The sequence below is a fragment of the Eschrichtius robustus genome, chromosome 5 (assembly GCF_028021215.1).
Source record: "Eschrichtius robustus isolate mEscRob2 chromosome 5, mEscRob2.pri, whole genome shotgun sequence".
In the NCBI taxonomy this organism is placed as follows: domain Eukaryota; kingdom Metazoa; phylum Chordata; class Mammalia; order Artiodactyla; family Eschrichtiidae; genus Eschrichtius; species Eschrichtius robustus.
Genome location: NC_090828.1, coordinates 64,612,118 through 64,639,358, shown reverse-complemented (window position 1 = coordinate 64,639,358; position 27,241 = coordinate 64,612,118). Strand labels below are relative to the sequence as shown.

Below are 27,241 nucleotides of genomic sequence, written 5' to 3'. Positions count from 1 at the left end.
ATGCATTTTTAAATGAAAAGCTTTATACATGTACAGCAGTGTTCACATTTACTGCTCATGTAAACTGATGTTCTCACATAGACTGCGAAAGAGGTTAATAAATAAAGTCCACTGTCTGGGTTAAGAGAAATTGAAGTGGGCATTAAAATACCCGACTTTAGTACTCTCATGCAGGCAGCTCTGCCTCATATATTCTAAGATGCCTGTGTGCATGGGATGTGGGTTTTAATGCAACTAATCTTATGTAGAGGAGCTTTTTTCCTCCAGACGATTCATTAATTGAGAAATCACTGTATCTCGCTATGTTAGTTGCCCTAATTGAACAGATAAGAAACCCCCTATGAGGGAATTCATTTTTCTTTCCTGATATTGTTCTCTTACCACCAGGGTAATGGAGAAGTAAGAGCTATTATTATAAACAGATAAAAAAAAAAAAAAAAAAAAAACAAGAGTGGGAAAAGAAATCTTCGGTGGAAGTAGTTCAGAATTTTTTGTTTGTACATTTGTTTGTTTTACCACATACTGTATGAATAAAGGTATCAGTGGAAAAGCAGCTTACAGCGTGTCCTGATGTGAGACGGGGCATCCAGGCCTTTCTTCTTCAGGCAGGATTGCTGTACATCATTCAAGACTGGGAGGAAGCTGTTTATCCTACATCTGAGATTGTCTACAATCAGAAGGACGTTCTGATCTTCCTTCATTACCCATTTTCATAGCACACCAGTTACAACTTTATTACGTGGTAGTGCATTTTTTTTTTAAACATCTTTATTGGAGCATAATTGCTTTACAATGGTGTGTTTAGTTTCTGCTGTATAACAAAGTGAATCAGTTATATGTATACATATATCCCCATATCCCCTCCCTCTTGAGCTTCCCTCCCATGGTAGCACAGCTGAATGAAACCAGCAGCCTTACTGAATTCTTGGTGGATAAATGACATTAATTTAGGGGGAACGGTGGCTGTCTAAATAGTAAAACATAGCCTCAAGGACTCTGCAAGTGCATTACTATTACCAATAATAAATATTAAATTGCATGCTTTGGCGTATCAAGACATTTGTTCAGCACCCACTATAATCCCTAAGAAGGTACTTTTAAAAAGTAAATATCGTAAAAATCCAACAGCTTCAGAACAACCTTATATTGAAAATTGTTATAATGGGCCTGAACTTCTATCTTATTCATTAAATAAAATGCAGTACTTGGGGGAAGAAAGAAAATACAGAGTATGCCAGACACTTATATCACAGAGCCCACAGTCACAGCCTTTCTAAATCTTTAAACCACTAATACTTCTCTAGACGGGAATTCACCAGTTATGTGTGCACAGCCAGCAGTGCCTACTTGCACAGTATACTGATCTATGAGACATTCCAACCCTGTCTGGGGTGGAGAAAGCAGAGATAATCTTAAGTGTATGCTTCAGGGACATTGCCTTTAATGCCAACCCCAGTGGAGATGATGATCAAAAAGATACTTTTTGTTGCTGTTATCAGAAATTATTTGAAAGAATGCCAGGGGAAATAAGACAGGCTGCAGGAAGGATGTGCTGGGTCTCTAAGGACTGAAGGGGGACTAAATCATTCTCATGCTTAAAAACAGCAACCCAAAGCAATCTGGGAAACAACGACGGAAATTTCTGCTTCGGTCCTTGCAATGATATTGGAACTTCTGAAGGAGAAGATTATCAACCTTTCAGAAATGTTATATATTTATAAAGGGGTCAGCTGTCACAAGTTCCTTGCATGTACATGAAACATAATAAAATGAACTGAATTTCAGATTTCCATCTCGTCCCCAATAAAGACAGAAGAGATCAACCTGCTGTCTTTCAGCCTTAGATACCTGAGCATGACACATGGATTTAGACTTTTGCAACAGATAGCAGGTAAAAAATAAGCCGAAGAGATATCACATTGATTTGGGGAACAAAAACCGGAGGGAGACAAACAAAACACTTCTGGCAAGGGAACAGACAAGAAAGGAACACTGTGAGGTCATGAAGTGCAGGTAGCTTACTATCCATATAAATAAAGCTGCTGATTATCTTCGGGTTTGTCAGAGAATGCGGAGCGGGGGCTCACGCGGTGTGTCGTAATGAGATCGAGGACTAAGAGGAGTCACAAGCAATCAAAATACAGAAGAGGAGCCAGAAAAGAGATGCTGACTTGGGGATGATCATCAATAATGCACTAAGGAATAAAAAGTCAGAAGAATGTTTGGCAGCAGTGAAAAAGGCAAACAAGACTGTGGACTCTGTGTGCAGCCTCAGAGAACAAGTCTGTGCTACTTATTCCGAGGCTGTTTAAGGCAGCAAGATCTTATTCACTCTGGGCAGACCTGGCTTTTCCTACCCATTGGAAGAAATCGAATGAAATGCCGCGAGATGCGATGAAAGTCGATTCCGGGTTCAAAAGACCGGGGGAAGGGGGAGCACGGCGGGCACGGGGCCGCAAGCAAAGATAATGCAGTTGCCAGCCTCACTGTAGTTTTACTACAAGCCCCCCTTCCTTTTCCCTTCCCCGGGCTTATCATAATCCTATACTTTTAGGACGTTAAGAAGAGGGTTAACAGACTTAGATTAGCCAGCTGTGAGAAGAGTAAGGTCAGTACAGACTGCAGCCTTTGTAAACTCTGTGCTAACATCACTCCTCTTCATAGAGACTTCTACGGCAGCACAGCATGCATGAGAAAAATAAGACATGCTAATCCTGAGGCAAAAGGTAAATAATATTTCTCTTTCTTACTGATGTATTTTGTTCATGACTGTCCAATCATTTAATAGAACAGACCATTAAGGAGATGATCACTGAACTTCTAATCAGATCCTGGGAAGGGCACGGCAGAGGTAACCCCAGCTGGCTGACATCCTGATGTTTGAGCATTCTGCCACTAAGCCACCCAGGGAATACTGAAACCTCCAAATAACGCCCAATTAATCATGTCTTCCTGTGTTCCTTTTAATGAGATTTTAATTTCACTGATTGCTAGCGACCACTGGTTGAACAAGCCCCAGAGTTGACAGTTCATTTTGACTTTGAGGAATTCTGCAAACTGGAATAATGAAGTGGTTCTATTTCTAAACTATTATTAATGATAACATGTTTACTGAGATTTACCATGCTCTCTATATATCAACTTGTAATCCTCGCAGTCGCCTGCCCTATGAGGACGGAACTAGCATTTGCCCCGTTTGACAGAGGACACTGAGAGATAAAGCACTGCGTGCCCAAGGTCACACAGCGAGGGAAAGGATGGGGGGAGGACCTGAACGCCAGCAGTATGGCTCTCCAGAGCTCGTGTACACAGCCACAGTGTGTGCTGCCTCTCAGATAGCTGCTTCCTTAAAACATACAGTTACTGTTTGAAGATACTTAAAATTTGGGATTTAAGAAGCACTACTGGTGCCCTTCACGTGTGGGTCCTCTCCCCTACGTCAAAGGGCAGGTGCCAGTGAAGCTTCCAACTCATCTAAAAGCCAATTTTGCTACTGCAAAGCAATCACGATGTTCCTATGAAGATCCCCTCGGGGATCCAAATAGTGAACCAAGAGAAGAAGCAAAGCAAAACACACATCACAAAGCCCTCTGTGTTCTCCAGCTTGACTGTTTTAGAAAGAATTGGGGCTAATACTTGCCAACATAGAATACCATCATCTTTTTGAGCTTAGTGTCTTTCAGCCAAAATTTTTCAGATACCTCAACACTGAAAACACTTGACGGCTGGTCCCAGTTAAAAGTTGTAGAAAAGTAAGCTTTGAGGATTATTTTGTCATTGATGTTTCTATGTCTTTTTTCCTGCTTTAAGAAAAAAAACAAACTTTTTCCTTAGGTGAAGGCTTCATCTTGTAAGGGGGGAAAAAGTGTTGCTTGAATAGAAGATGGTAACAGAGTTGATTTAGTTTACATTAAATGACAATTTTAGAAATTCACACGTAAAATTCCTGAGAGACGAGCGTGTTTAAAACCACCTAAAAAAATGGTGGTATTGGGATATTTTGAGGAAAATGCCTGCAGCAGGCGAAGGGGGTGAGGAGACAGGCAGCTTCACGGCTTGCTTATGCTTCGTGTGAGGGCAGCCACAGTGATACACAGGGTGCAGCTAACAACCTATGGCTTTAACCTAGAGCAGCACTGAAGACATCACCATCCTCAGACCAGCGTGTTCAGCCCCCAGAGACCCAGGGTGAGCAGTACTCCCAGCTGTTACTTTTCTTCCTCAACACTGACATCCCTTAGTCAATACGGCTGAGACTAGGCTAGGGCAGGGCTGAGGATGTGATCAATGGTCCATCACGCATTAGCTGCTTCAGGGCTTTAAACCCACTCTCACTCATCATAAGGAACCACCATATGGACAGATCATCCTCTAAGCAATAAAGCCAGTCACTCTCCCAAACAAGGAATAAAAAGTACTGTGGTGAATGCGGGATCATGCGTGTGGTTTTGAAAGTCCAATGCTTGGCAATAACATCAGGGAACTGACCCTTACAGCGAACTGTCAGGTAAATTGTCTTCACTAAATAGCTATCCTCTGGTGGAATTCCCTTGCTACCCAATACATTCCTATCCACCGTCCCTAAAGAACCAAGAGCACCTGGTTCAGGGAACTTGTCTGCTTTTTATGCAAGAACAAGTAAAACAAAATCAGGATGCTAAATATTCAACCAATGCTGGAAGGGGGGGGGGGCGGGTAAATTTGACACCTAAGAGGTCCCTGGCGAGGATGGCCAGGCGGCAAGTGGGTAATGGAGTGACTGGGACTGAGTTGAAGGTTTGGACTCCGAAGTGCAGAAGAGTTATTCAAGAAACCTCAAAAGGATATTGTTTGTAAGTTTTCATCCTTATTCATATATCCAGAAACGGGTATTTTTTTCTAGAAGAGCAAAAATGAAATAGCCACCTGGTCCCATTAAATGTTACTTCCATCATACACATTAGGCACAGGGACTTTTTTAAATTGCAGGAAACTCTGAACTAAAAGAAGAAAACACATCAATCACCCATTAGAAGCATAACTAAATAAACAGGGTGTTAGGCAACAGGAAAAGCATGATCCAAGTTGCCCAGGCCGATGCATAAGAGAACTTATTTTTAAACGCAGTGATGGTAGATTAAATAACTTCTAGCTGCTATTAGAATAGAATTGAACGTGAGATATAATACCAAGTCTAACTGAAAGGAAGCAATAGGTTGAAACCTTAAGAACAAATTAGAAACATGGTCAAACACCAACTAAATGGTTATTAGAAACTAAACTAAAAAAAAAAAAGACAAAACCTCATCCAACGTATATTTCAATAAGGTAAGAATGCAGCTAATGACAAAGTAAAGGAGGACAATTATATCTCTTCACCAATCCACCTTATCCAAGATGCAGCTGCCTGGGATTACAAAAGAGAAGCAGAAAAGACAGCAGGGCCCTGGCGTTTGATATGCAGGCTCTCATAAGACAAATGAGGCGCCCTGTTCACAACCAAATGACATTGTGGCAAGATTATACAGAGGATTTATTTCTGGCTGGCTGGAGGTCAGTCAAATATATATGTTTTCCATTTCCCAAAAGTTAATCTGCCATAGGCCCACAGTGCGCTGTTCAAACATACATTCAATTCTTATTGCAGCAGAGTCCGAAATTTGGCAGTGTTCTAGATGAGATATTGGCATTAGGCTTTTAATGAGAAATGGTGAGATAAAAGTGATGAATTCATTCTTGCCTGGGTAATGTAGTAAAAAAATGATTGCATTCCAGCTTCTGGTTTCCGAGACATAATTCTGGAAGACAGAAAGCTCCAGAATGCCCATCCGGCTTAGTCTATGAATCTGAACAGTACAAATGCAGACCCCAATTTTGGCTGCTAACACATGCCGGCAATTTGACTAAGACCAAAACAACCCAATAGCAAAGAAGAACCTCATACATTTTCATAGCATGTACAAGGGTATGTCTTAAGTGAACTCGATCATTCATTCATTCAACAAATCAACAAATATTTATTGGTATCTACTAAGCACTCAGTATTATTTTATTCTTCTAGTGTTCTAAGGTACACCAGTCAAGAAAGCAGGAGAAAACCCTGTGTGCATGGAGCTTGGTCCAGTAATGAGTGTACTTTCTCAGCAGAGCCACTGAACGCCCAGCATTTTCCAGAAACTACCTTTTACCAGGCATTACTAGCCACAGTGCCCAAACAGAGTCCAAAGTGGCAGAAACCTAGGAACCTGGACTAGGGGGGGGATGCCATGGGGAAATAATGGAGAGTAACTAGCTTCAGTTTTAAGGACCATCCAGATTACCTAGATGGGTAAAGTAACAAACACTTACTATCTGGGATTACTTAGTAGATGTTATAAACACTTTCAAAACTTGCTGGTCTGCACAATCCTATTAATCATAAAAGTGTTATAAATCACTACTGGGAGAACATAAGTGTTTCTTTCAACTTACATACTTCTCCAATGATGGAACTTCCCATGACAAACATCTAAATCAGACTAGAAAAACGAAGCCAAGAACAGAGCATTATTCTAGGTTGTGTGCCTGGTCTGAGACTATCATTAGCGTTGGAATATTCAGCCCCGGGCAGCACCCTGGTTAGGAAGTGGGAGAATGGTGACCTAAGAAGTGACAGTCTGCCTAAACATAATCTGAAGGGATGTGAGTTAGAGTTTCAGTATGAGTTTGTCTGATGGGGGTGGGAGAGGTCTTGGAGGTAGTTCAAAACTATAATCCTCAAGAGCAATACGGGGATGTTAGGATGACACTGTAATCAACCCTGAGCAAGAACACCGTGTGTTGCTGCTGCCGCCTGATTACTGAGCCATAGGAACACGGCATATGAGTTCATGCTGCAGTTTTACATGTCAGATCGGGAGCACATACTGATTGAGCTCTATCAATAAAGAATTAATAAATGAGCAGGGGATCTGTATAGGAGACAGAAGCCCAGGAGGAGTGACCCCACAGCGGGTGTTCTTAAAGGGGGTGCTCCTGCAGGCACTGGCTGTGACTGACCGAGGGCCTGGCCCCCTGAGAAGTCTGTGTCTCCTTAGCTATCCACAGTCAATCCTCGTGATTGCAGATGGCTCTTCCTCCCTTAAGGGAAATGGTTTAGGACTTTATGATCTACTGGTTCGGTATTAAATCTTTTCCCAAACTGGCCAGTTAGGTGCCTACTGAATTCTTCTGGTCCAAGATCACGTCTAAGCATGATGTTGATTTCCAATGAGTTATAAGGGAGATGCGAGTCTTTAAAAAGCTGTAGAGCCTTATGTCAATAGCCTGATCCAAGAGGAAACAACTGTACTTGTATTTTGCTCAGAAAAATATTCTTAAGCTAACTTTATCTAGGTCTGCAGGGCCGATATGCTATGTATGTAGGGAGAAAACAGGATGGCACCAGTTAGCACTAATGCACTCTACAGGGGTCAGAAACTCAAATGTCTTCAGGGGCCAGGGAGATCATGTAAATCATTCAGAGAGGAGGGGGCAGAATTTTTCCATTTAGGATTTTATGCCAGTTGTTTTCAGATCTTCTGGTTTTTCTAAGACAAGCCAGAAGTGGATCTTATGTCCACTCTCTCTCAATTTTTAAATGTTGGCAACTGATTCCAAAATTTAATAACATTGTCTAAGCCAGACAGAATACATTTGTAGGGAAGATCCAAGCCTGGGCCACTAGGTGGTAACCTCTGCAGTACAGCAAAAGAAAAATAGTAAATAAATAAAAATAAAATACCAGAAGGAACTGCTGGGAACCAGAGCCGGGGCAGAAAAAAGGATGTGGGATGAACTAATGACTAAAATGTGGTTCCGAGGCTTTGCAGTAAAAACTTGAAGCTCAACAGATTTCAATTTTGGTATGCCAACAGAGGAAGAAAATTCCACAGGCAGAGAGACACTCAATTAAGACTGCCTAGGCTCATTTCCTCAAGAACCGTGATTAAATTAAGACATGAGATAGAAAATGCAGGCTGAAGTAATTTTAAAAATCAGTTTTTCACAGTTTGGGACTTATTTTTTAACATATTCAAACACAAAGAGTCATGGTTTAAAGTCAGGGGAAAGTCTATAATACATAATGAAGGTTGAGCTTTTGCATGCCAAATGCAGTTAAAGAAATGGAACAAAACAACACAGTCAGCAGTGAAGCACCAAGTGTGCACCAACTTGAAAAGAGGGCTTGTCTATTAAAAAAAAACCTATACAGCATGCAAAATCCAAAAACAGGTGCATACACAACCTAGATTTTCCTCTTCTGTCAAGTATGAGGCACTCACCAATGAAATATGAGCACAAAGGAAGGCACATTTTGGTTCTTCCTCCTCTTTAATATTCCTCGCTTTTGAAAATGGGCTGCAAATAGCACATCTGAAAGATATGTTACGCTACCATGGCCTAACCTAAACACAGCACAATAAATATTTCTTGTCTACACCAAGAATATAGACAGTTTAAAAGAAGACAATTTTAAAAGATAAAAGATGGGCAAGAGTACCACAGGGCCAGCAGTGGCTACTGTGGCTGATGCCCCACAATCAGTTCATGGGTATCTCAGCGCCCCACCCCCATGGGGCCTGTTTAGGGCTGGGCAGATGGATGGTAAGCCAATGTGGACCAATGACAGAGGGGGAAAGGCTTGCTGGGGGCTTCTAAGAGAGAAACTTTCTTGCTCCTTAGTAAGGACCACAAAAAGCCAAATGTGAAGTAGGAAACATGCAGCACGTTTTGCCTCTTAGGACAGTGAAGGGAATGAGACTTGGGATAAAAGCCAAAGCTGTGGAGAACCGGGCTAAGAGAGGAAAGACCGAAGCGAAGGTCCTGAGTGATGCCGCTGAGATGCTAAACAACCCTGAAACCTTCCCTTCCTCTAGGCATTTCCAGTTCTATAAGCTAGGAGTCCTTCTTGTTAAAACCATTTTAACAGACTTTTCTGCTACTTGTAGCTTAAATCACTCCAACTGAAAATGCACTTTCCCCTGGAGAATCATTCAAATTCTTCAAAATGTTAAGGGTCCATTTTCACCCAGTGTGGTTTCTGGGTGAAAATCAGTGATAGGCACTGATTTTGTTCCTACAAAAACACAGAACTATAGAGAAAAAGATTCCCTTTGTCTTATCCGTTTCTTAAAACACTGTAATCTGCCAGGAATGATGTATTTTATGTGGAAATGAATGTCAACAGGCTAAATACAAATGGAGCCATTTTTTTCACACTATCCGAGAGAGATTCCTTTGGAGTCTCCACAATGGAAAACTTTCTGGGTTTGACCCAACCAATTTCTTTTGCCAGTTCTGGAATACAGTCTTACACCAACCCGTGAACAGATTAAGTGAATGGCAAGAGTACATACCAGTACCCAAGACGTTACTAAAGACTTACAGAACTTTCACTGCTATGAGCACAAGGAAATGACAGTCTCAAATATTATATGAACATAATTTGTTCTTAAAACACTATCTACAAGAACTGCTACACCGTCAATTACCGTCTTCCCACCTACCAAGAAAAAAGCAGTACTTGAGGTTAGGTGTGTAGTAAATGATACTCATAATACAGTTACTAGTAAAGAAATATCAACATTACTGATTTCAATATTTATACACAATGCTCAATGCAAATATTTAAATATCATTTCATGGGCTTTGTTTTTTTTATTGAGATGAAATTCACATAACAAAAGAGTAACTCTTTTTAAAGTGAATAATCTGGTGGCATTTAGTACATTCAAAATGTTGTGCAACCACAACCTCTATCTAGTTCTAAAACACTTTCATTTCCCTGAAAGAAAACCCCACACCCAGTAAGCAGTCATTCCCCATCCCCACCTCCTGGCAACCACTAATCCGTTTTCTGTCTCTATGGATTTATCTATTCTGGATATTTATATGAAATGGAATCATACAATATGTGACCTTTTGTGTCTAGTTATTTCACTTAGCATAATGCTTTCAAGATTCATTTCATAGAATTCTAATAAACTTAAAAAGTATGCCAGAAAGAGTGTTCACTTTAGAACTCCCCGGAGAGAGGTCTCTAGCACAGCTACAGAGACAGACCCTGTATGGGCCCAAACAAAGAAAAATAATAACAGACAAAGTTAAAGCCTTCAGGTCATAAAAACCAACTATACAAACGCAGAATGAGAGCACACTGGGTAAGTAGCATCCAGAGGGAAAAAGATTCTAAAAGGGGATGCAGGAAGGGAGTGACACGCAACAAATATGTCAAAAACAATGAAATCTCAGTGATAAGTGTGTACGTCTACAGTACTTTACAGACTTCTCTGGATATTTGAAATACTTAATAATAAAAACATGAAAAAAATTAAAAGAGTAAGTAGTTTTTTGGCTGAGAAGTTCAATATAAAACAATGACATCTATTTTATTTAAAATTCCCATATAGTATTTGATGCCATTAGCTGAAATGTAGTATTCCCCTCACAAATGAGGGGTCCCCAAGCCCTGCAACCCCCATATCACATTAGGAATTTGGAGTTCGTATACAATATCGACAGGGACTACCCTTCAGGAGGATTCAGAAAAACTACAGGGCATCAAGAGAGATGAGATAGAGGTTTTAAAAAGGATATTGGGGCTTCCCTGGTGGCGCCGTGGTTGAGAATCCGCCCGCCAATGCAGGGGACACGGGTTCGTGCCCTGGTCTGGGAAGATCCCACATGCCACGTGCCGTGGAGCGACTAGGCCCGTGAGCCACAACTACTGAGCCTGCGCGTCTGGAGCCTGTGCTCCGCAACAAGAGAGGCCGCGACAGTGAGAGGCCCGCGCACCACGATGAAGAGTGGCCCCCGCTTGCCACAACTAGAGAAAGCCCTCGCACAGAAACGAAGACCCAACACAGCCATAAATAAATAAGTAAATAAATAAAATTAAAAAAGAAAAAAAAGGATATTGCCACCCAAGAAAGTTCATTAAGAAAAGGAGATAAGGGGAAGCTTTGGCAGTTTTAAATATCTGAATAAATACTTGACAAAGGGATTACATGTGTTCTGCATTGCTCCAGAGGCCAGAAATTAAAGAGAGTGGATCTGGCTCAGGATAAAGACCTTCCAACCAGTAATTCACAACAATGGTGCCTCTCACCAGGGGAAGCTCCGCAGCAGTAGAGACAGAGAGCTAGTGACCCCCTCACACACCTCTGCTTCCCTGCCCCTCGGCCTGTGCAGACACACAGGACCCCAGGCTTAGAAGGGCTCTGCGCTTGCTTTAATGCGCCACAGTCACCATTTTAAACTTATTAATTTTAGAACAATGGACCCTGCATTTTCATCTTGCACTGGGCTGTGCAAATTATGTAGTCAATCCTGTGTGTAGGTGTAGAAGAAATACTCTAATCTGATGAAGTTGGCAGTGGTATTTGGTTGGTTAATGTAAAAAGGCAGTTTAGGCAGGGAAACATAAAACTGTGATACAAATAAACCTTAAAATTAATGTTTTAACTTAAATCACATTAATGTACACTCCTCTACCAATATCGTGATGTAGGGTCAAGGCCATTTAAAAAATCCTAGAACTTAAAAATCTCTTTTTTTACAATTATCTTTTCTATACCAAATTTAAAAACAGTTTGTGTTTAACAATTTGTCTTTTTTTCTTAATGAATTGTTTTTTGTTTTTTCTAAAAATATTTATTTATTTATTTTCCTTTTTTTGGCTGCATCGGGTCTTAGTTGTGGCACACGGGACCTTTGTTGAGGCATGCGGGATCTTCTTCGTACGGCGTGTGGTCTGCTTGGGTTTCTCTCTAGCTGCAGCGCATGGGCTTCTCTCCAGTTGCGGTGTGTGGGCTTTCTCTCTCTAGTTGTGGCGTGCAGGCTCCAGGGCGTGTGGGCTCTGTAGTTTGCGGCACGCAGGCTCTCTCTTTGAGGCGCGTGAGCTCAGTAGTGGTGGTGCGTGGGCTTAGTTGCCCCGAGGCATGTGGGATCTTAGTTCCCCGACCAGGGATTGAACCCGCGTCCCCTGCATCGGACGGCGGATTCTCTACCACTGGACCACCAGGGAAGTCCCAACAATTTGCCATTTAAAAAAATAATTTTTATTGGGGTATAGTTGATTTACAAGGTTGTATTAGTTTCTGGTGTACAGCAAAGTGAATCAGTTATACATATACAGATATCCACTCTTTTTTAGAGTCTTTTCCCATATAGGTAACAATGTGCCTTTATTAATAGATTTCCCCAAGCATCCCACTTGTTTTTTTGAACAAACAACTCACTTTTGGAACCAATCTTTTATCACTTATTTAAATGATATAATTTTAATAAGAAGTAAACCTGCATAAACAAACGTGGGGACAAACTCTTGTTAAACATGGACCTTCCCTGGTGGGAGCTGACATGGGGGTGGCGCTGGGGGGACAGACTAGAGTGTCATCTCCCAGCAGTGAGCAGCCAGCACGCCCTGGGCATCACCAGTGCATTTTACAGAGGGAACTGCGAGCACCACTTAATTCAGCGGGTCAAGTTCATGGAGGTTGGCTATTCTTCTGCAGAAATATTAGGCTTATTGCACTGTCTTCTGTTTGGGCTGTCCTGCTGAGGCTGATGAGCGCCGCCGCACGCCCGCGAGAAAGCAGTGTGAGTTTCCTTGAGGCAGGCGTGTAAACTCCCCCTGAAGCTGGTGGACATTCTTGCCGCCAAGTTCAGAGAAAGAGGTAGGTCTTTGGTGAAGGAACTGTAACTCAAAAGGTGATGGAGAAAGAGGCAGCTCACGGCTGTGGAAGTAGAGCTCAAAGGCAAGCTTCAGGGAGACACGGGAATTCACATTTCTCTCTGGACCTGTCTTCTTAGGCCACCCAGGACACATGTGTGTGACGTCTTCCCAGGCAGGAGGAAAGAGAAACTTCAGTCATAGGGAAGCAGGCAGAAAACTAAACAAGGAGGTGTCCTGAGAGTCACACAGCAGGCTGACCTCCAGGAAACAACTGGGTAGGAACAGTTATCTAGTTGCCTGTTCCTGCGCGTCTCTGTTCGTTTTGTTGCCTTTACACCACTTTCCAGCACTGCTTGGGCCCGAGCACTAACGGGGGAAGGTAACTCCCAGTGCTAGCCCAGAGGCGGCAGAGGTGACTAACAGTGACTCTCATAAACCCTATGTAGACCACAGTGTTTCGGTCATTCTTCCCAAAGCGGAGTTTCTACCTCCAGCCCCCGCCAAGGAACTCCCATCTTATTCTGGGAAACCACAGGACTGCCTTACATTCTCTGACTGGCATTTCACAGAAGAAGTATCATAGTGGATAGGAGGCCAGATGAATTCACTCCAAAATAGAAAGAGGAAAGAACTTACTGAGTGCCTCTGCGGGCCCGCTATCACACCAACCTCTCCACGTAATCAAGTAACACTCATAACAGCTCTACGAGTTAAGTGGGTCCCTCTATGGGTAAAGAAGAAACTGAAGACTAGAGAGAAGAACTACCTTCCCAATGTCACACCTAATAACTGACATAGAGCTGGGATCTGAACTCGACTCTGTCTAATTCGAAAGCGGTCACTCCCTTCCCTACACCACACGGTCTCTATGTGCTTCAGATCTGGAGAGTCTAAGAAATAAGATGGAGGATGGTTTATCAGTTTAATCACAAAAAGCAGGGACTGTGGAAAGCAGACACTCAGGAGACATGTAAAATTTGATTTCACCCAAATTTACCAATAACCAATCTGAAATCGGTTATTTAAATAATTATAGGAGATGTCAGCTAAAGGAGCCTGGAAGACTGTATAGTAATTTCTATGCCATTTAATGTTTTTATTACCTCTACTTCTCAGAAGTTTGAAAGGATTTTTTTCCTAGAGAGAACTGCATAGAGAATAAAGCCAATAAAGGGGAGGGGGTAAAAAAAGGCATGACCAGCACTCTCAGACAGCTTTACTAGTTTATAAACACTCTAGAAATCACCACTGTGAGAAAACACTGTCACAACTCTATAGCCAGTTTACCAGGACAAAGGTTAGCTAAACGAGAAGTTATTTTACTATGCCTGCATTCTGAACAGGAGGCCACCTGAAAGCCTACTTTAGGTAATTAGAGTATTAGTCCCTGGAAAAAAAATTTGCTGAATTCAACTGCAATTAATGGACTTGAAGTGGCAAGTTTTCTTTAACCCAATGAACATGAATATTTTATGTCTTCTGTACTCTATTATAATGATACTAGTTCTACTGTATGTATAGTACTATCTTAGCCCACTCCATAATCTGTGTGAGAATTAGGCAATATTATGAAATGGAAAATATACTTCATCCTCTTTGGGAATATACATGAAGGCCCTTTGGTTACAATTAATATAAAGAAAATGCCTGCAATTAATATCCAAGTTTTGTCTTTTCTAGGAATCCTTAATTTCCCTTTGATCGAATAACTGGATTCAGAATTACTGGAAGATATCTCTGAAATTCTCCTGATCCCCGAACAATAAATCACAAGTCACTTTTCTGATGCCCTCAAACTTAAACGAACCTAGAATGTTGAAACACCATTCAGTTTTTATTTCTCAAATCCTCCAGGGCTACTGTCCTTTCCTTCTGTGGTTCCTACTCACCTTGGTCAAATGGGCACCAAGTTCAGGCAGCAAAGGGATCCAAGCTTTCGTAAACTGCTGACTTAGATTCCCTGGCAGAATAAATGAGGCTAAAGGAAAGCATTTATTTGCCCTGATAGGAAAAAGGCAAGAAAGGCTCAAGATTTCTACTTTACCTACATAGAGACAATCAAAGTTGAACAACTAGAACTTAGTATTCACAAGGCATTATGACTAGTGGCTATTTACAAGGTCCTACACTATCCAGCCCTCGCTCCCACCTGGCTTTATTTCATATCACCCTCTCCTCGCTCACCTCTTCTGGCCACACTGGTCATCTTTTACAAAGCTCATCATCTTGGCACGGGCTGTGTGTCTGCCCGGGATGGCCAGGCTAAATCCAGGACTTCACTCAAATATTTCTCCCTCAGAGTGGCTCACTCCGCCCTTGAATCTAAATGAGGAGCACCCCCAGACCCCCACTATTTGTTATTGTCTCCGTAGCACATTGTTTTTCCTGCACACTTCTCACAATTTGTAATTTCACTTCTACCTGTGTATTGACTTAATGTCTGCCTTTCCTGTGGGACTGGAGGCTTCATGGGGGACAAGAACCCTGTCTCTTCCGTTCACCTGGTGTACCCAGCACAGCGTGGATGAGATGCTTTTTACTTATTGAGTAAATGAAGGAGGGCAGCTTCAGGGCCTGCATGACCAGTGTGGTAGAAGGCTCTTCTCCCCACTTCTGCATGAAAGCAACCACCACTCCGGCTGAATCACAAGAAGCCCCCTGGGACCTTCTGGAAGCAGCACCCCTGAGGCGAGCACTCAGGCCCTCATGCTGGCTGGTGACACTGGGGAGGCTTCTTCAAGAGTCTCTTGGGCAGGGAACAAGTGGGAGCCAATGAGCCTGCCACATGGTAACCAGCACTAACACGGCGATTCAAGAACCCCTGGGACACATTCCTTTGGAGACTCCCAGTAATATCCCAGAGGAATAACTGTTATTATTGGCTAAGAACTATTTAGTCTGCAGACATCTGAACTGCATGGATATTTCAGGTTACGCCAACAAGCCTGAGCTGTTCTATTTAATTATTGCAAATTAATCATGCAAAGCCACTGTTCAGAGTTCTTTCAAGTGCAGAATTCTGTATTTATGATGTTAAAAAAAAAAAATCCATCCTGAAAAAAAATAATCAAGTTAATTTCTCATCCCCATTCCTCACCTAATGACAATTTTCACGAGCACTAAATTAAAAAGCCAACTTTTCATTTTCTTGTTTTTTGTTAAAACTCCAAGTGTTTTTAGTTTTTAAATTATTTATTTATTGGCTGCGTGGGGTCTTCATTGCTGTGCGCGCGCTTCCTCTAGTTGTGGAGAGCGGGGGCTACTCTTCCTTGTGGTGCACGGGCTTCTCAGAGCACAGGCTCAGTAGTTGTGGCGCACGGGCTTACTTGCTCCGTGGCATGTGGGATCTTCCCAGACCAGGGCTCGAACCCGTGTCCCCTGCATTGGCAGGCGGATTCTAAACCACTGTGCCACCAGGAAGAGTCCCCAACTTTTCAGTTTTAAAGAAATCCTTAGAGCTCCGGTCTACTGTGCCAGGGGCCAAGAATCCCATGAGTCAGATAACCTTTGGCATTTTTATGCTTCCCAAGAATTGTGCTGTCCGAGCCATGTCCTCTCACCTGTATTCTAGCTTTCTGTTAGATATCAGATTTCCAGTGTATGCCATTCTCACCTTATCAGTCAGTTCCACTGACAGCTGCAAGAATTAGGAGCCAAACAGTGAGAAGCCTGTGTGAGGAATGAACAGTCAGCTCACGGGGAAGGAAAGCAAGGCTACTGCCGAAGCCATTTGGAAGTCTTTCCTGTCCTTCTGACGCTGCATATCACAGACAGATTAGAAAGTGCAGACACCTGGCAGCAGAATTCTGACCCCAGATCCATCCATCCAATGACGAAAAGGATCACGAGCACATGGAGTTTCTCAAGACCCGGCTAGCAATCACAGACTGGTAAGGAGGCTCAAAATCTATTCTAAATTAGACCTCCTGGGGGCCTATTACTGAAAAGATGCTTTGAATTTGATGTTCTTATTTCAAGTAACAATCTTCTCATGGCTGACCAAGTTCCCTAAGGGTGAAGATTAAGGCATTAATCTTTGCCTATTAAAAAATTAGGCAAAATTTTAAACAAAACCACCAAAACCTGTCTGCCAAGTCTAATGGACAGCCTCTTCTTCACTTTCTGCCATAGTGTACTCTGGCCAGAAGGGGCATCGAGCCAGGCCCGGTGGGGGTGGGGGGGTGGGGGGGGGGTTTACACCCATGTCTATTCAAACGATATCCTGACTACAGATTCCTGCTGGGTGGTTCTATGGCTCATCAGACATGGGCATGTGTCTCAGTCTATTAGAATGTGACCAATCAAGGCCTCTCCTTGTCTTAAATGAATCTGGGGTGAAACATTCTTAGACACCTTTTGGATGCTAAACGTAAGTAGTGCAGGATTAAGAAGAAGGTATTCTTAAGAGTCAGCAGGAAGGAACTCTTTGTTTTAAAAAAAATGGTAACCAAATACAAGATATAGGATCAAGGTTAAGAGTGTAATTGGATATGAAGCCAAAAATAAAATGCTAATAAGCCCACATTTCGTCAAAAATGTTGACCTAATTTTCTTTCTTGGCTTTAAAATGTTCTTGTTTGGATACACAAGTTTATTTTCTGTTATATAAAAAATTAGGAGACAGTGACTTTTTTTTTACTAATAGAGTAAAAAATGCAGCACAGAGATTTGGCTTGGTATTAAGAGATCTGCTTGTCAATCTACTAACAAGCACAACTAAGAATCTACTTATATCTGCAATATTGTACTATTAATGGAATGGTTAAAATTCACATGGGCCAGAGATTCCTGAAGTGGGTAAAATAAACACACACACACGACTACAGCCCAAAACAGATTAATCTACTAATAGATTGTTCAGCAAAAGAGCCATTTCCTTTAAATCCTATATACTTGTAGTGTTAGAAAAATATATAATATCAGGAAAACTAGCTGTTCTGCACCAGATTAAACCTACTTTACTTCCACCAGAAAGACATTCTCAGTACAAGTAGGGATCGGTATTTGGGGTTTATTGTAATACTACAGTCAGAAAGTTTGGCTGGATTGAATGTAATCCTCAGGCGTATCTGATTCTAGACTTACAAGACAGATTAACATAAATTAAAACAGGACAATTTAAAGTAATTGAAAAAAGCAAGACTCTAACTGACAGTGGATGCCTAAAACTAATCCACTAGCAAGCTCTTGTTTCACTTAAGTGAAATTAAGCACACATCTTAACTGGAGTCTATCTTTATCAGTGGTTTTAAAGAGGATCCACAACTCCTAACTAAATAAAAAGTGACAAAGTTAATTAGAAAATCAGAGCTTACAGTGTGGTCTACTGATGTACTGATTCATCATCATGTGATACAGAAACTGAGAACACCTTTGGGGGAAATTACAGATTTTATGCTTTTTAGAACTTCCTGGAAATAACCTTTGCCTGCATTTTGAAAGGTAATTTTGAATCACCCCCCCGCACCCCCCAAATCAGATGTCTTTGTAAACAATAAGTCTGCCGACCCTTATCAGGATAGTCAATCATTTTCCACTGGAATCTGCAGATAAGTAAGCAGAGGGGGTGGCTAAGGCTGGCAGTGGGTTCAATCATAGGAGTAGGTAGCTTCTTTCGGGGTTCTGATTTGGTTTGCTAGGAAAACTTTTCTTATGTTTAATTTCCTTGAATTTTGGGGGACAGGAGGAGTATGGTCAAAAAGATTATAAAAATGATACTTTGTTAAAACAAAAATTGTATTTTACTTCAGTCTCTCTGTCTTCCTGTTGCACTTAAACAAACTTAAAAAATATATTAACTTTTAGGTCTGTGACCAAATTAATGCTGAGTCTGTGTATGTGTACGTGCTTGCTCTTTGCATATTTATTCAGGCCTGGCTCCCAGCATTCGATAGAGCCAACAGCTCTTTAAATATTTAAACAGCAAAACTGTGATCCTACCACCTTGCCAAAGAGTACAAATGCTGATTAAGATGGTCAGTCATCTAATGCATGGTACACTTTTTATATATATTAGATGGTCCAGCCTATCACTTGTAAATATTTAAAAATAATTTCTGTACACTATTTTTTCATATTAAAATTAATAATAAATTTTCCTACTTAGGCATTAATACCTCAATAAGGATTTTTTAAAGAAGAAATGGTATTTGGAAAACCAGGAGCAATGAGCTACAATCAAATGGGCAGTGGCACATTTTTGAAAATGGCAACCCTATGCCATATCAAACTGTTCCACATTTATTTCTAGTAAATATATACAAGGAAAGTAATCAGTATAGTTCTCCCAAGCCACTTATAGTCCCTAATTCCCTAGCCTATTAAACTTAACATACTGACAACTTTTAATCAGGAATCACTCGACTGTATTTATTGACATCATTTAACTAACACTAAGCCTGTCTAAACCCAGGAAGGGCTTACCGAATTTTCTTCCTTTTGTAAATTGTCTGTCACCATTTAAAAATCATAGTACAGCTGCTTAATAGAGACACTATTTTTTAATGAAAGTTCTCCTTCATTGAATTTCAACGTCAATAAGCATCACAGCATAATCACTGAACTGAATGTAAGAGAGAATATGTTCACTCTTTTCCAAGACTTGCATTGTAAAAATGCACGGCTGCTCAATAAATCCTGGATCTCTCACAACAGACTTAAATATCCCTGGCTATAGCTGGGGGAACAAAGCACTTCACACATCCAACCATATGCTTATGAACGAGCAGATATTCTGTTGCTTGCGTACTTTGGAGCCTAAAGATACGTTGCCATTGTAGAGAAACATAAAAGCTGAAGGCCACCTGGAGGATCTACTGCACCCCAAGCAGCAATAGTAGTTTTAATAAAACTGTAATGACTCATTATGGTAAAAATTTATACCGACAAGGCTCCTCCACGCATCTACACCATTTACACACACACAGTTTTTAAAAGTTAATTGGCACAGTTTTAAAAGAGACTCCTAAAGGGAGAAGAGAATCAAGGCAGAAAAGCAAAGGAGATTAGTGAGATTGAAAAGGAGATACAGATGATAAAATGAGCTAAAACAGTCTCCAGAGGTTACCACAAGCACAACTGAAGAAGTAGCCACAAAATTCTATTGTGTTTAAGAATCACCTGGGATGCTTGTTAAAAATGCAAATCTCCACCCTCTATGCCCAAGACTCCAGATTCTGTAACTCTAGGCTGGAATCAAGAAATGTGCATTTTAAATACGTACCCAAGGTAAGATTCTGATGCAGGCCATCTCACAGTCTATACTTCTGAGACAAACACTGTAACCCCAGCAAGCACTGGAAGACAGAAGGCCTTCTAGACCAACCACATTTCCTACCAAGAGGCAAGACTCAAAAGTCATGTGAAAAGTCAATACTTAAGAAAGAGAGAAAGAAGGGGAAGATGGGCAGAAAGAGAGAGAGAAAAAAATCAATCATGGTGAACTACTCTTCAGTTTTGAGAGGGTGCAATAATATTTGTGTTGCCCAGGTCATCAATTCATGAACTATTCCAGTGTTAAATTTCCCAAATGGAATTAAAATTATTCATTTATCCATAAACATATTGAAATGCCTATGTGTGGCAAGGATGGTAGAGATTCAAAAAAATAGAAAACAGGCCTTGCCCTAAAGGTGCACTCAACCTCCTCACACAGAGAAGGTGGGCGCCAGGAACAGAGCAGGATGAAAGACACGTGTTGTTAAAGGTAAAAATAGTTCTCTGGTGTTCAGGACGAGAAAAAACTGTCCTCTACATTTCGTTAGGGAGGGGGTGAGCATCAGAGAAGGCTTCCTGGAGGTGGCATTTACAGTGAATCTTTGAGGGCAGACAGGTTTTGAACAGGATTCTCCATGTGCAGGAAAAGAGCATGCCGGGGACATAAACAGAATGTCCAAAAGTCCCCTGAGAGAGCTTATGGGAATATATATAGCTAATATTAGCTTTCAGGGCAATGCTAACTAGTTACCTAGGCACAAAATCCCTCAAAGGAAAATTGCATAAATAAAGGCAGAAACAGAGCTCCCTTCTCAGGACACAGAAATTCCAACATCTGGTTCTCAACCCACTTAAAGGAATAAAAAAGACATATGTTGTTACAAAGCCAGGAAACCGTGGTGTAAAAACCCAGCAAAGAGCAGTCAGTAGGCACTTTCTCAAAAGGCAGCTGCCAAGCGGCTTCCTCTCCCACATTCACTCACTGTCAAATCTTGGACCCGGGAACGGGCCTTGGAGATTGAAGGAGGAGAGGTAACTGGCTAGCTTAACATTCAGCAGCGTTCCTTCTGCTGCTGAGGTCCTAACACTCATTCAACAGAGACTCAAAAATATCATGCAGCATAAGGCGTGAAGAGAATTCAGAACTTTTGCTTTCTTTTCTACATGAGTTTGTTTTTAATTTTCTCTCCTCTCTGCTTCTACTGCTGAGAAAACTTCTGATGGGCTGTTTCTGAACTAGGAGGCAAAGGGACCAAGTATCTCTGCTGCCTCACTGGGGGTCCCTCTTTGAAACAACTGGATCAAGGACTCAGATCTGGTCTATTTGTCAGCCATCCCAGCAAGGCAAGAGAAGCAAATTCATACATGCATCAAGTTTTGCATCTTGCAAAGTTAACTTACTTTTTAAACCAACACCCACCCAGGAGGCCTTGTCATTCTTAGTTCTCATTTACACAAGGCCTAGATATATTTTCTGTTTCTTGCCTAAGGTAGTGCTGCATTGAAGCACAACTGAAGTGAGTTTATGATTTCAGTCTACAAATGCTGCATTTAATTTCTGTGCTGCTCTGCTTGTGTAAGAAAGCAATCACTCCATGTCACTAAACTGCTCCTTCAGTCTAAATTCTGCTTTGTGAAGGTTGGCGCTAAAGGCAGATTACCCTGAAGCTGGATACTGAAAAATTTTTTGTAACATTATGTTTGTCACATTACAGTAAAAGTCATAACACTCACTGAACCATAACATATACTATTGCTTTATTCAGTTTTTTTATATTGCCCTAAGCATTTACTCTGATTCAAGAGGAAATTCTGGTGGGGAAAAAAAGGATTTTTTAATCTATTTAAATGTTAGCTGTTTTATATTATGGAAACTGAAAAAATAAACACACAAGAAATCACCCAGACCTCTACGTGCCAATGTTCTCAATTGAACTGGACTATTTTTGGTGCAAACTTTGTCAAGTGAATGTATTTCATATTTGTGAAATGCCATTCGATTTCTGTACTCCTGAAAGCAAGATTCTTAAAATAATTGAATCTTATACTTAAAATAGCCTTCTTTAGAAAGTGTTACGAGATATCTCTATATTTCAAGGTAGTATTTGTTTATCTCTAACAAGTTACTGAGTGGCTACTATATGAAATGTACAGTTTAGGGCACCGGGAAAACAGCACTTAACAAAACAAAAATCCTGGCCTTCAAGAAACTTATGCTCAAGGGAAAATCCTATATGGTTAAAAAATGAATAAATGAACTATAGCCTATTAGATGGGGAGAGACTAGGTAAAGTACTTAAGTAAGGATGGGGGTAGAGAGTTGGGGGCGGGTTGCAATTCTAAGTAGGCCGGTCAGGGAAGGCCCCTTTGAGAGGCAGCATTTAAGCACTAGGAGATATCCAGGTGTACCTGGGGAAGGAGCATCTCAAGTATAAAAGCCAGTGTGGCTGGGGTGAAATGGGGAAGAGTGAGAGCCAAAGAGAGGGAAGGGTCTGAGAAATGACAGGGGACAGATCATATAGAGGATTGTAAGCCATTGAAATGTGGGATGGAGAGCTATTAGAGTTTTATTTAAAGCATTAATGTGATCTCACTTACATTTTTTCCTTGAGATGTAATTCACATATCATAAAACTCACCCTTTTAAAGGGCACAATTCAGTGGTTTTTAGTATAGTCACAAGGTTGTACAACCATCACCACTTCTAATTCCAGAATGTTTTCAGCACTTCAAAGAGAAGCCCAAGACCCCTAAGCAGTCACTCCCCTTTTCCCTGTCCCTCTCAGGCCCTGGCAACCACTACTCTACGTTCTGACTCTACAGATTTGCATATTGTGGTCATTTCATATACATGGAATCATAATATGTGTGGCCTTTTGTATCTGACTTATGTTTTACTTGGATCTCTCTGGCTGCTGTGATGAGAATAGGCTGAAAGGAGGCAAAGTCATAAGCAGGGAGACCAGTGACCAGATGAAGGCAATAATTCAACTGAGAGATGAGAGGGGTTTGAAACAGGATGGGAGATGGTGAATAATGGCTGAGTCTTGGGTACATTTAGATAGGCTGGATATTGAGTATGAGAGAAAGAAAAGTCAAGGACAACTCTTAGGTTTTGGGCTTATGCACCTGAAAACATGGAGCTGACATCAACTTAGGGTACAAGGCTGCTGGAGGGGCAGATTGGGAGGAACAACAGAGGCTGGTTCTTGGAGATGTTAATTAAACCTGGGATAGTGATTAGCCTTCTGTGTGAAGATGCCAAAAAGAGAGCTGATTATGAGTCTGGAATTCAAAGGATAGGTCTATGCTGGAGATATAAATGTGGGAGTTAGAGAGTGGAAGGCATTAATACCATGAAACCAGATGGTATCACCCAGGATGTGAGTGACTAGAGAAAAGAGGAGAAATCCAGGGAAAGAGTCCTTGGACGTGTCAATATTTCTGGGTCAGAGAGATGAGGAGGAACCAACAAAAAAGACTAAGAAGGAAGCATAAATAAGGTGGGAAAACCAAGAGAGAATGGAGTCTTAAAAACCAAATGAAAACACTTATGGAGCAGGGCATTGTCCACTATGCCCAATGCTGCTGACAGGTCACTGAGAATTAACCACTGGATTTAGGAGCGTGGCAGGCAGTCATTCACAGATCATGTATCTTCTCTCCCTCCATCTTGCTCACTCTGCTCTGGCCACATCTATCTTTGCATTTGCCATTTTATCTACCAAGGGTGTGCCTTCCCCAGATATGGCTTTGGAAAAAGTAGTCTGAGTGGAGTGAGGAAGTTGACTGGAGTGGGTTCAAGAGACAGTGGTAGAAGAAGAACTGAAGTCAGGGGCAATTCTTTTGAGGACGTTAGTTGTAAGGGGATGAAGAGAAGTAGCTGTAATGGGAGGTGGAGTAAAGAGAGAGGGCCTTAGAATGGGAGACAAAAACATGTCCATGTGCTGGTGGGACAAATCTAGTAAAGAGGGAAGTAAAGTGATGCAGGAGGGGCTGAGATAGGTTAGAGGGGACAGAATTAAACACATTTCATCTGTCTATCAAGTAGTCAACACTTAAAATATAAATCATCTACTGATACAGGAAAAACAGATAAGGGCAAGCTATTTTTTTTCTTTTTTCCAGGAGACACCGAAACCAGTTAAAATTATCTAGGTCCGTTCTTCAAGGCTAAAGATATTGGATTCATTGTACACAGAGTGTCAGGTTCAGGATTAGGCTCTGGGCTTGGAGTCACAAGATCCAAGTTCAGGGACTATGACAAGTTATAATAACCCAGAAACTTCTTTTGATCTCCCTTTTTTGTCCATAAGATACTGATTAAAACCTGTCCTCTCTACCTTATAGAATTGATGTGATGATCAAATGAAATATGCAGACATTGTAACTCTTAGGTGCGCTGTCCCTATGAGGCGTGGTCAGTACTGCTAGATAAGGAACAAGTGCACACGCTCAGTCTCACTCCAACACTCTACACTTCGGCTCTAAGAAGGGGAAAAAGGCAAAATGAAAAATTGGGGGAAGAATAAATACAGCATAGAAAAACAGAAGCTCTCTGGTTATTTAAATCACACTCAATAAGCTGGACATGAATTATGCCATAATTTCCACTTTTAAAAAACTCAACAATCCAAAATCCTCTAGTTTAGATTCAGCTGAGCCTGGGGCAAAAAAAGAAGTACACTAAATTTGACTGTAGGCCTGAAGCAAGATCATCGTGACCTGATACTTCTCCACGAATCTCTTTTATTCTTCCTGCTCCACCACCTGCCACGATGACCTCAAATCAAAAGACCATGTGCTCCTCAACTTTTTGCCAAATAGGAGACATTAGTGGGTGTTTTAAAATTATTTTTTATTTGTTAATTAATTTTAAAGTCTGGCTGCTTTGGGTATGGACCATAGCTCTCTTTAAGGAAAATATATCAGTACCTTACAGGGTATCTTGATCTAGCCATTAACTTTTCTCCTTATTTCTTCAGGTAAACTAAGACACAGAGGTATGTGCTCATTTTTTTCAAATGAGAGAATCTACCTTTATCAACTGTTAACATAAAGAATTCTGAGATGGAACTTATTGATACAATAGATGCCAAAGTTGAATTCATCTTATTACTCAACTTCCCCTCACATTTGATCAGAAAACTGAGGTAAGAACTCAGCTGGCCATGGGAACTCACAAGGTTTTAAAGTAAAGTATGAAAGACAATATACAAGGAAATATATACACACACCTGTATGTACATGTGCATGATGTATGTCACTTTCCTTTAAAATATGTCTATATCTCTTTACACATGTACCACTTGGCAAAGGAAACGGAGCTCCCTTGTGAGGCCAATGTGTATACTTCATGTGTAATTAATAGGGAAAAGCTTACTTTTTTCTAATTACAAAGATATCTTTGTATCTACATTTATGAATATTTGTATACCAATAACATATTAGATACTGATTCTTTAGTCAGAATTCCAATCTCCCACTAAACCCCGTTACTCTTATTTACATAAACAATTCACTTTATTTACTTTTTAATAAATTTATTTATTTATTTTTGGCTGCATTGGGTCTTCGTTGCTGCGCACAGGCTTTCTCTAGTTGCGGCGAGCGGGGGCTACTCTTCGTTGCAGTGCGCGGGCTTCTCATTGCAGTGGCTTCTCTTGTTGCGGAGCATGGGCTCCAGGTGCACAGGCTTCAGCAGTTGTGGCGCGTGGACTCTAGAGAGCAGGCTCAGTAGTTGTGGCACATGGGCTCAGTAGTTGTGGCTCGTGGGCTCTAGAGCACAGGCTCAGTAGTTGTGGCGCACGGGCTTAGTTGCTCCGTGGCATGTGGGATCTTCCCGGACCAGGGCTTGAACCCGTGTCCCCTGCATTGGCAGGCGGATTCTCAACCACTGCGCCACCAGGGAAGCCCAAACAATTCACTTTATAATGATGTATATTATAGAGATTCTAAGAACAAACTATTCTGATGGGTAAGTATATCTACCTCAAGCTCCCTCTTAGTGACACACTCCAGTATTACTGGGGAAGGATTTATTTCAAGTAAGTGATTTTTTTAAAAGTTAAAACGTATCATTTAAGGGGCCCAAGCTATTTCAAGGATTGGTTTTGATTTGAATATTTTTAAAGAAAGTTTTATCATAATACTATTATAGTGTTATTATAATTATATTATATGTAATTAACAATATAATGAATATAATGTCATAATTAACATTAATATTAACTCATCGTAATTACTTAGGGTCATCATTACCAATATGCAGTAATAGGCTACATTATAAAATCTTCATAAACTCAGAATTTGCTGAAGAGTGTGGAGCCCTTCACCCTCACCCTAGGTAGAATCAGGCTATGCTTTTTCTTAGATGACACTGTCTGCCTCTTACAGCTTTCCTGCCTCGCTTGGCCAGCCGTCACTTCTTGCTCCTATCAGCATGCCTAGAGCTAGCAGGCTCCCCTATTTCCACGCAGCTTTTTCTTGATTCTAAAAGTAGTAGAAAGAGCCACGGTCTCAAAGTGTGGTGATTCTGCCACAGCCCAGCTGCATGGCCCTGGACAAACCACTGAATCACTTTAGGAATTCGCTTCCTCGTCTACACAATGGTAGAACTGGCCTGAATGATCGTTAAGTCCTAGTCAACCTTAAAACTTTATAATGAATGAACCTTGCTAAGAGCTAGGAAAAAGAATAGAGAAACTCAGAGAAAGGACCTCAGAAGTTCCCATACTTTGCTGCACGGAATTTATAGTATCTTGGGTTTGCTATGTCATGGACGTTTCGGTCTTCTAGGTCCTTTGTTTTATCTCCAATAAGTGACGTTCTACATTGGCTAAATCACGTCCAGACAAATGGGACAGAATTACATTAAGAGCTTTTGAAACAGGAAGTTAAATATGACTCTTAAATAGACTTATTTCACATAAAAGATAAGAATTCAAGAAATTTTCAGAAATTCACAGAGTAAATTATTCCTTTATGAAAACTTTTGTTTCTAAGTGCATTTCCATTTGACGTATCAACAAAATGACACTACATGCATTAAAAAGTGACTTACCTATAACTACATCATGACCATCGACTAAGCCAGCAGAGAAGAGCTCCTGAGAAACGCCATCTGCCGTATCTGCCCAAACGTGAAATGAAGGTGTATCAGTAACCATACAGTAAAAACCAATAATCCAGTACAATGTAAAATATATATTTTTCATTTAGAAAAATCATCCATGTGTGTTTCAATTCAACAATTCAGATTCTATCAGGAGGAAAAATCAGAAGCAATGTGAAATACATTTGCCACGTACACTTTGCATCCTTTGCTCTTTATTCAACAGAAGTTATACA

General features: G+C 41.0%; 1 protein-coding gene across 2 annotated transcripts in view; it reads right to left on the bottom strand.

Moving 5' to 3' along the window:
• STK39 (serine/threonine kinase 39) overlaps nucleotides 1–27,241 on the bottom strand; it is a 305,309-nt gene that overhangs the window by 26,873 nt on the left and 251,195 nt on the right. For both annotated transcript variants that reach the window (XM_068544957.1, XM_068544958.1), the window contains exon 16: nucleotides 26,955–27,023. In XM_068544957.1, the coding sequence (XP_068401058.1) occupies nucleotides 26,955–27,023 (69 nt within the window). The remainder of the gene's footprint in view (nucleotides 1–26,954; nucleotides 27,024–27,241) is intronic.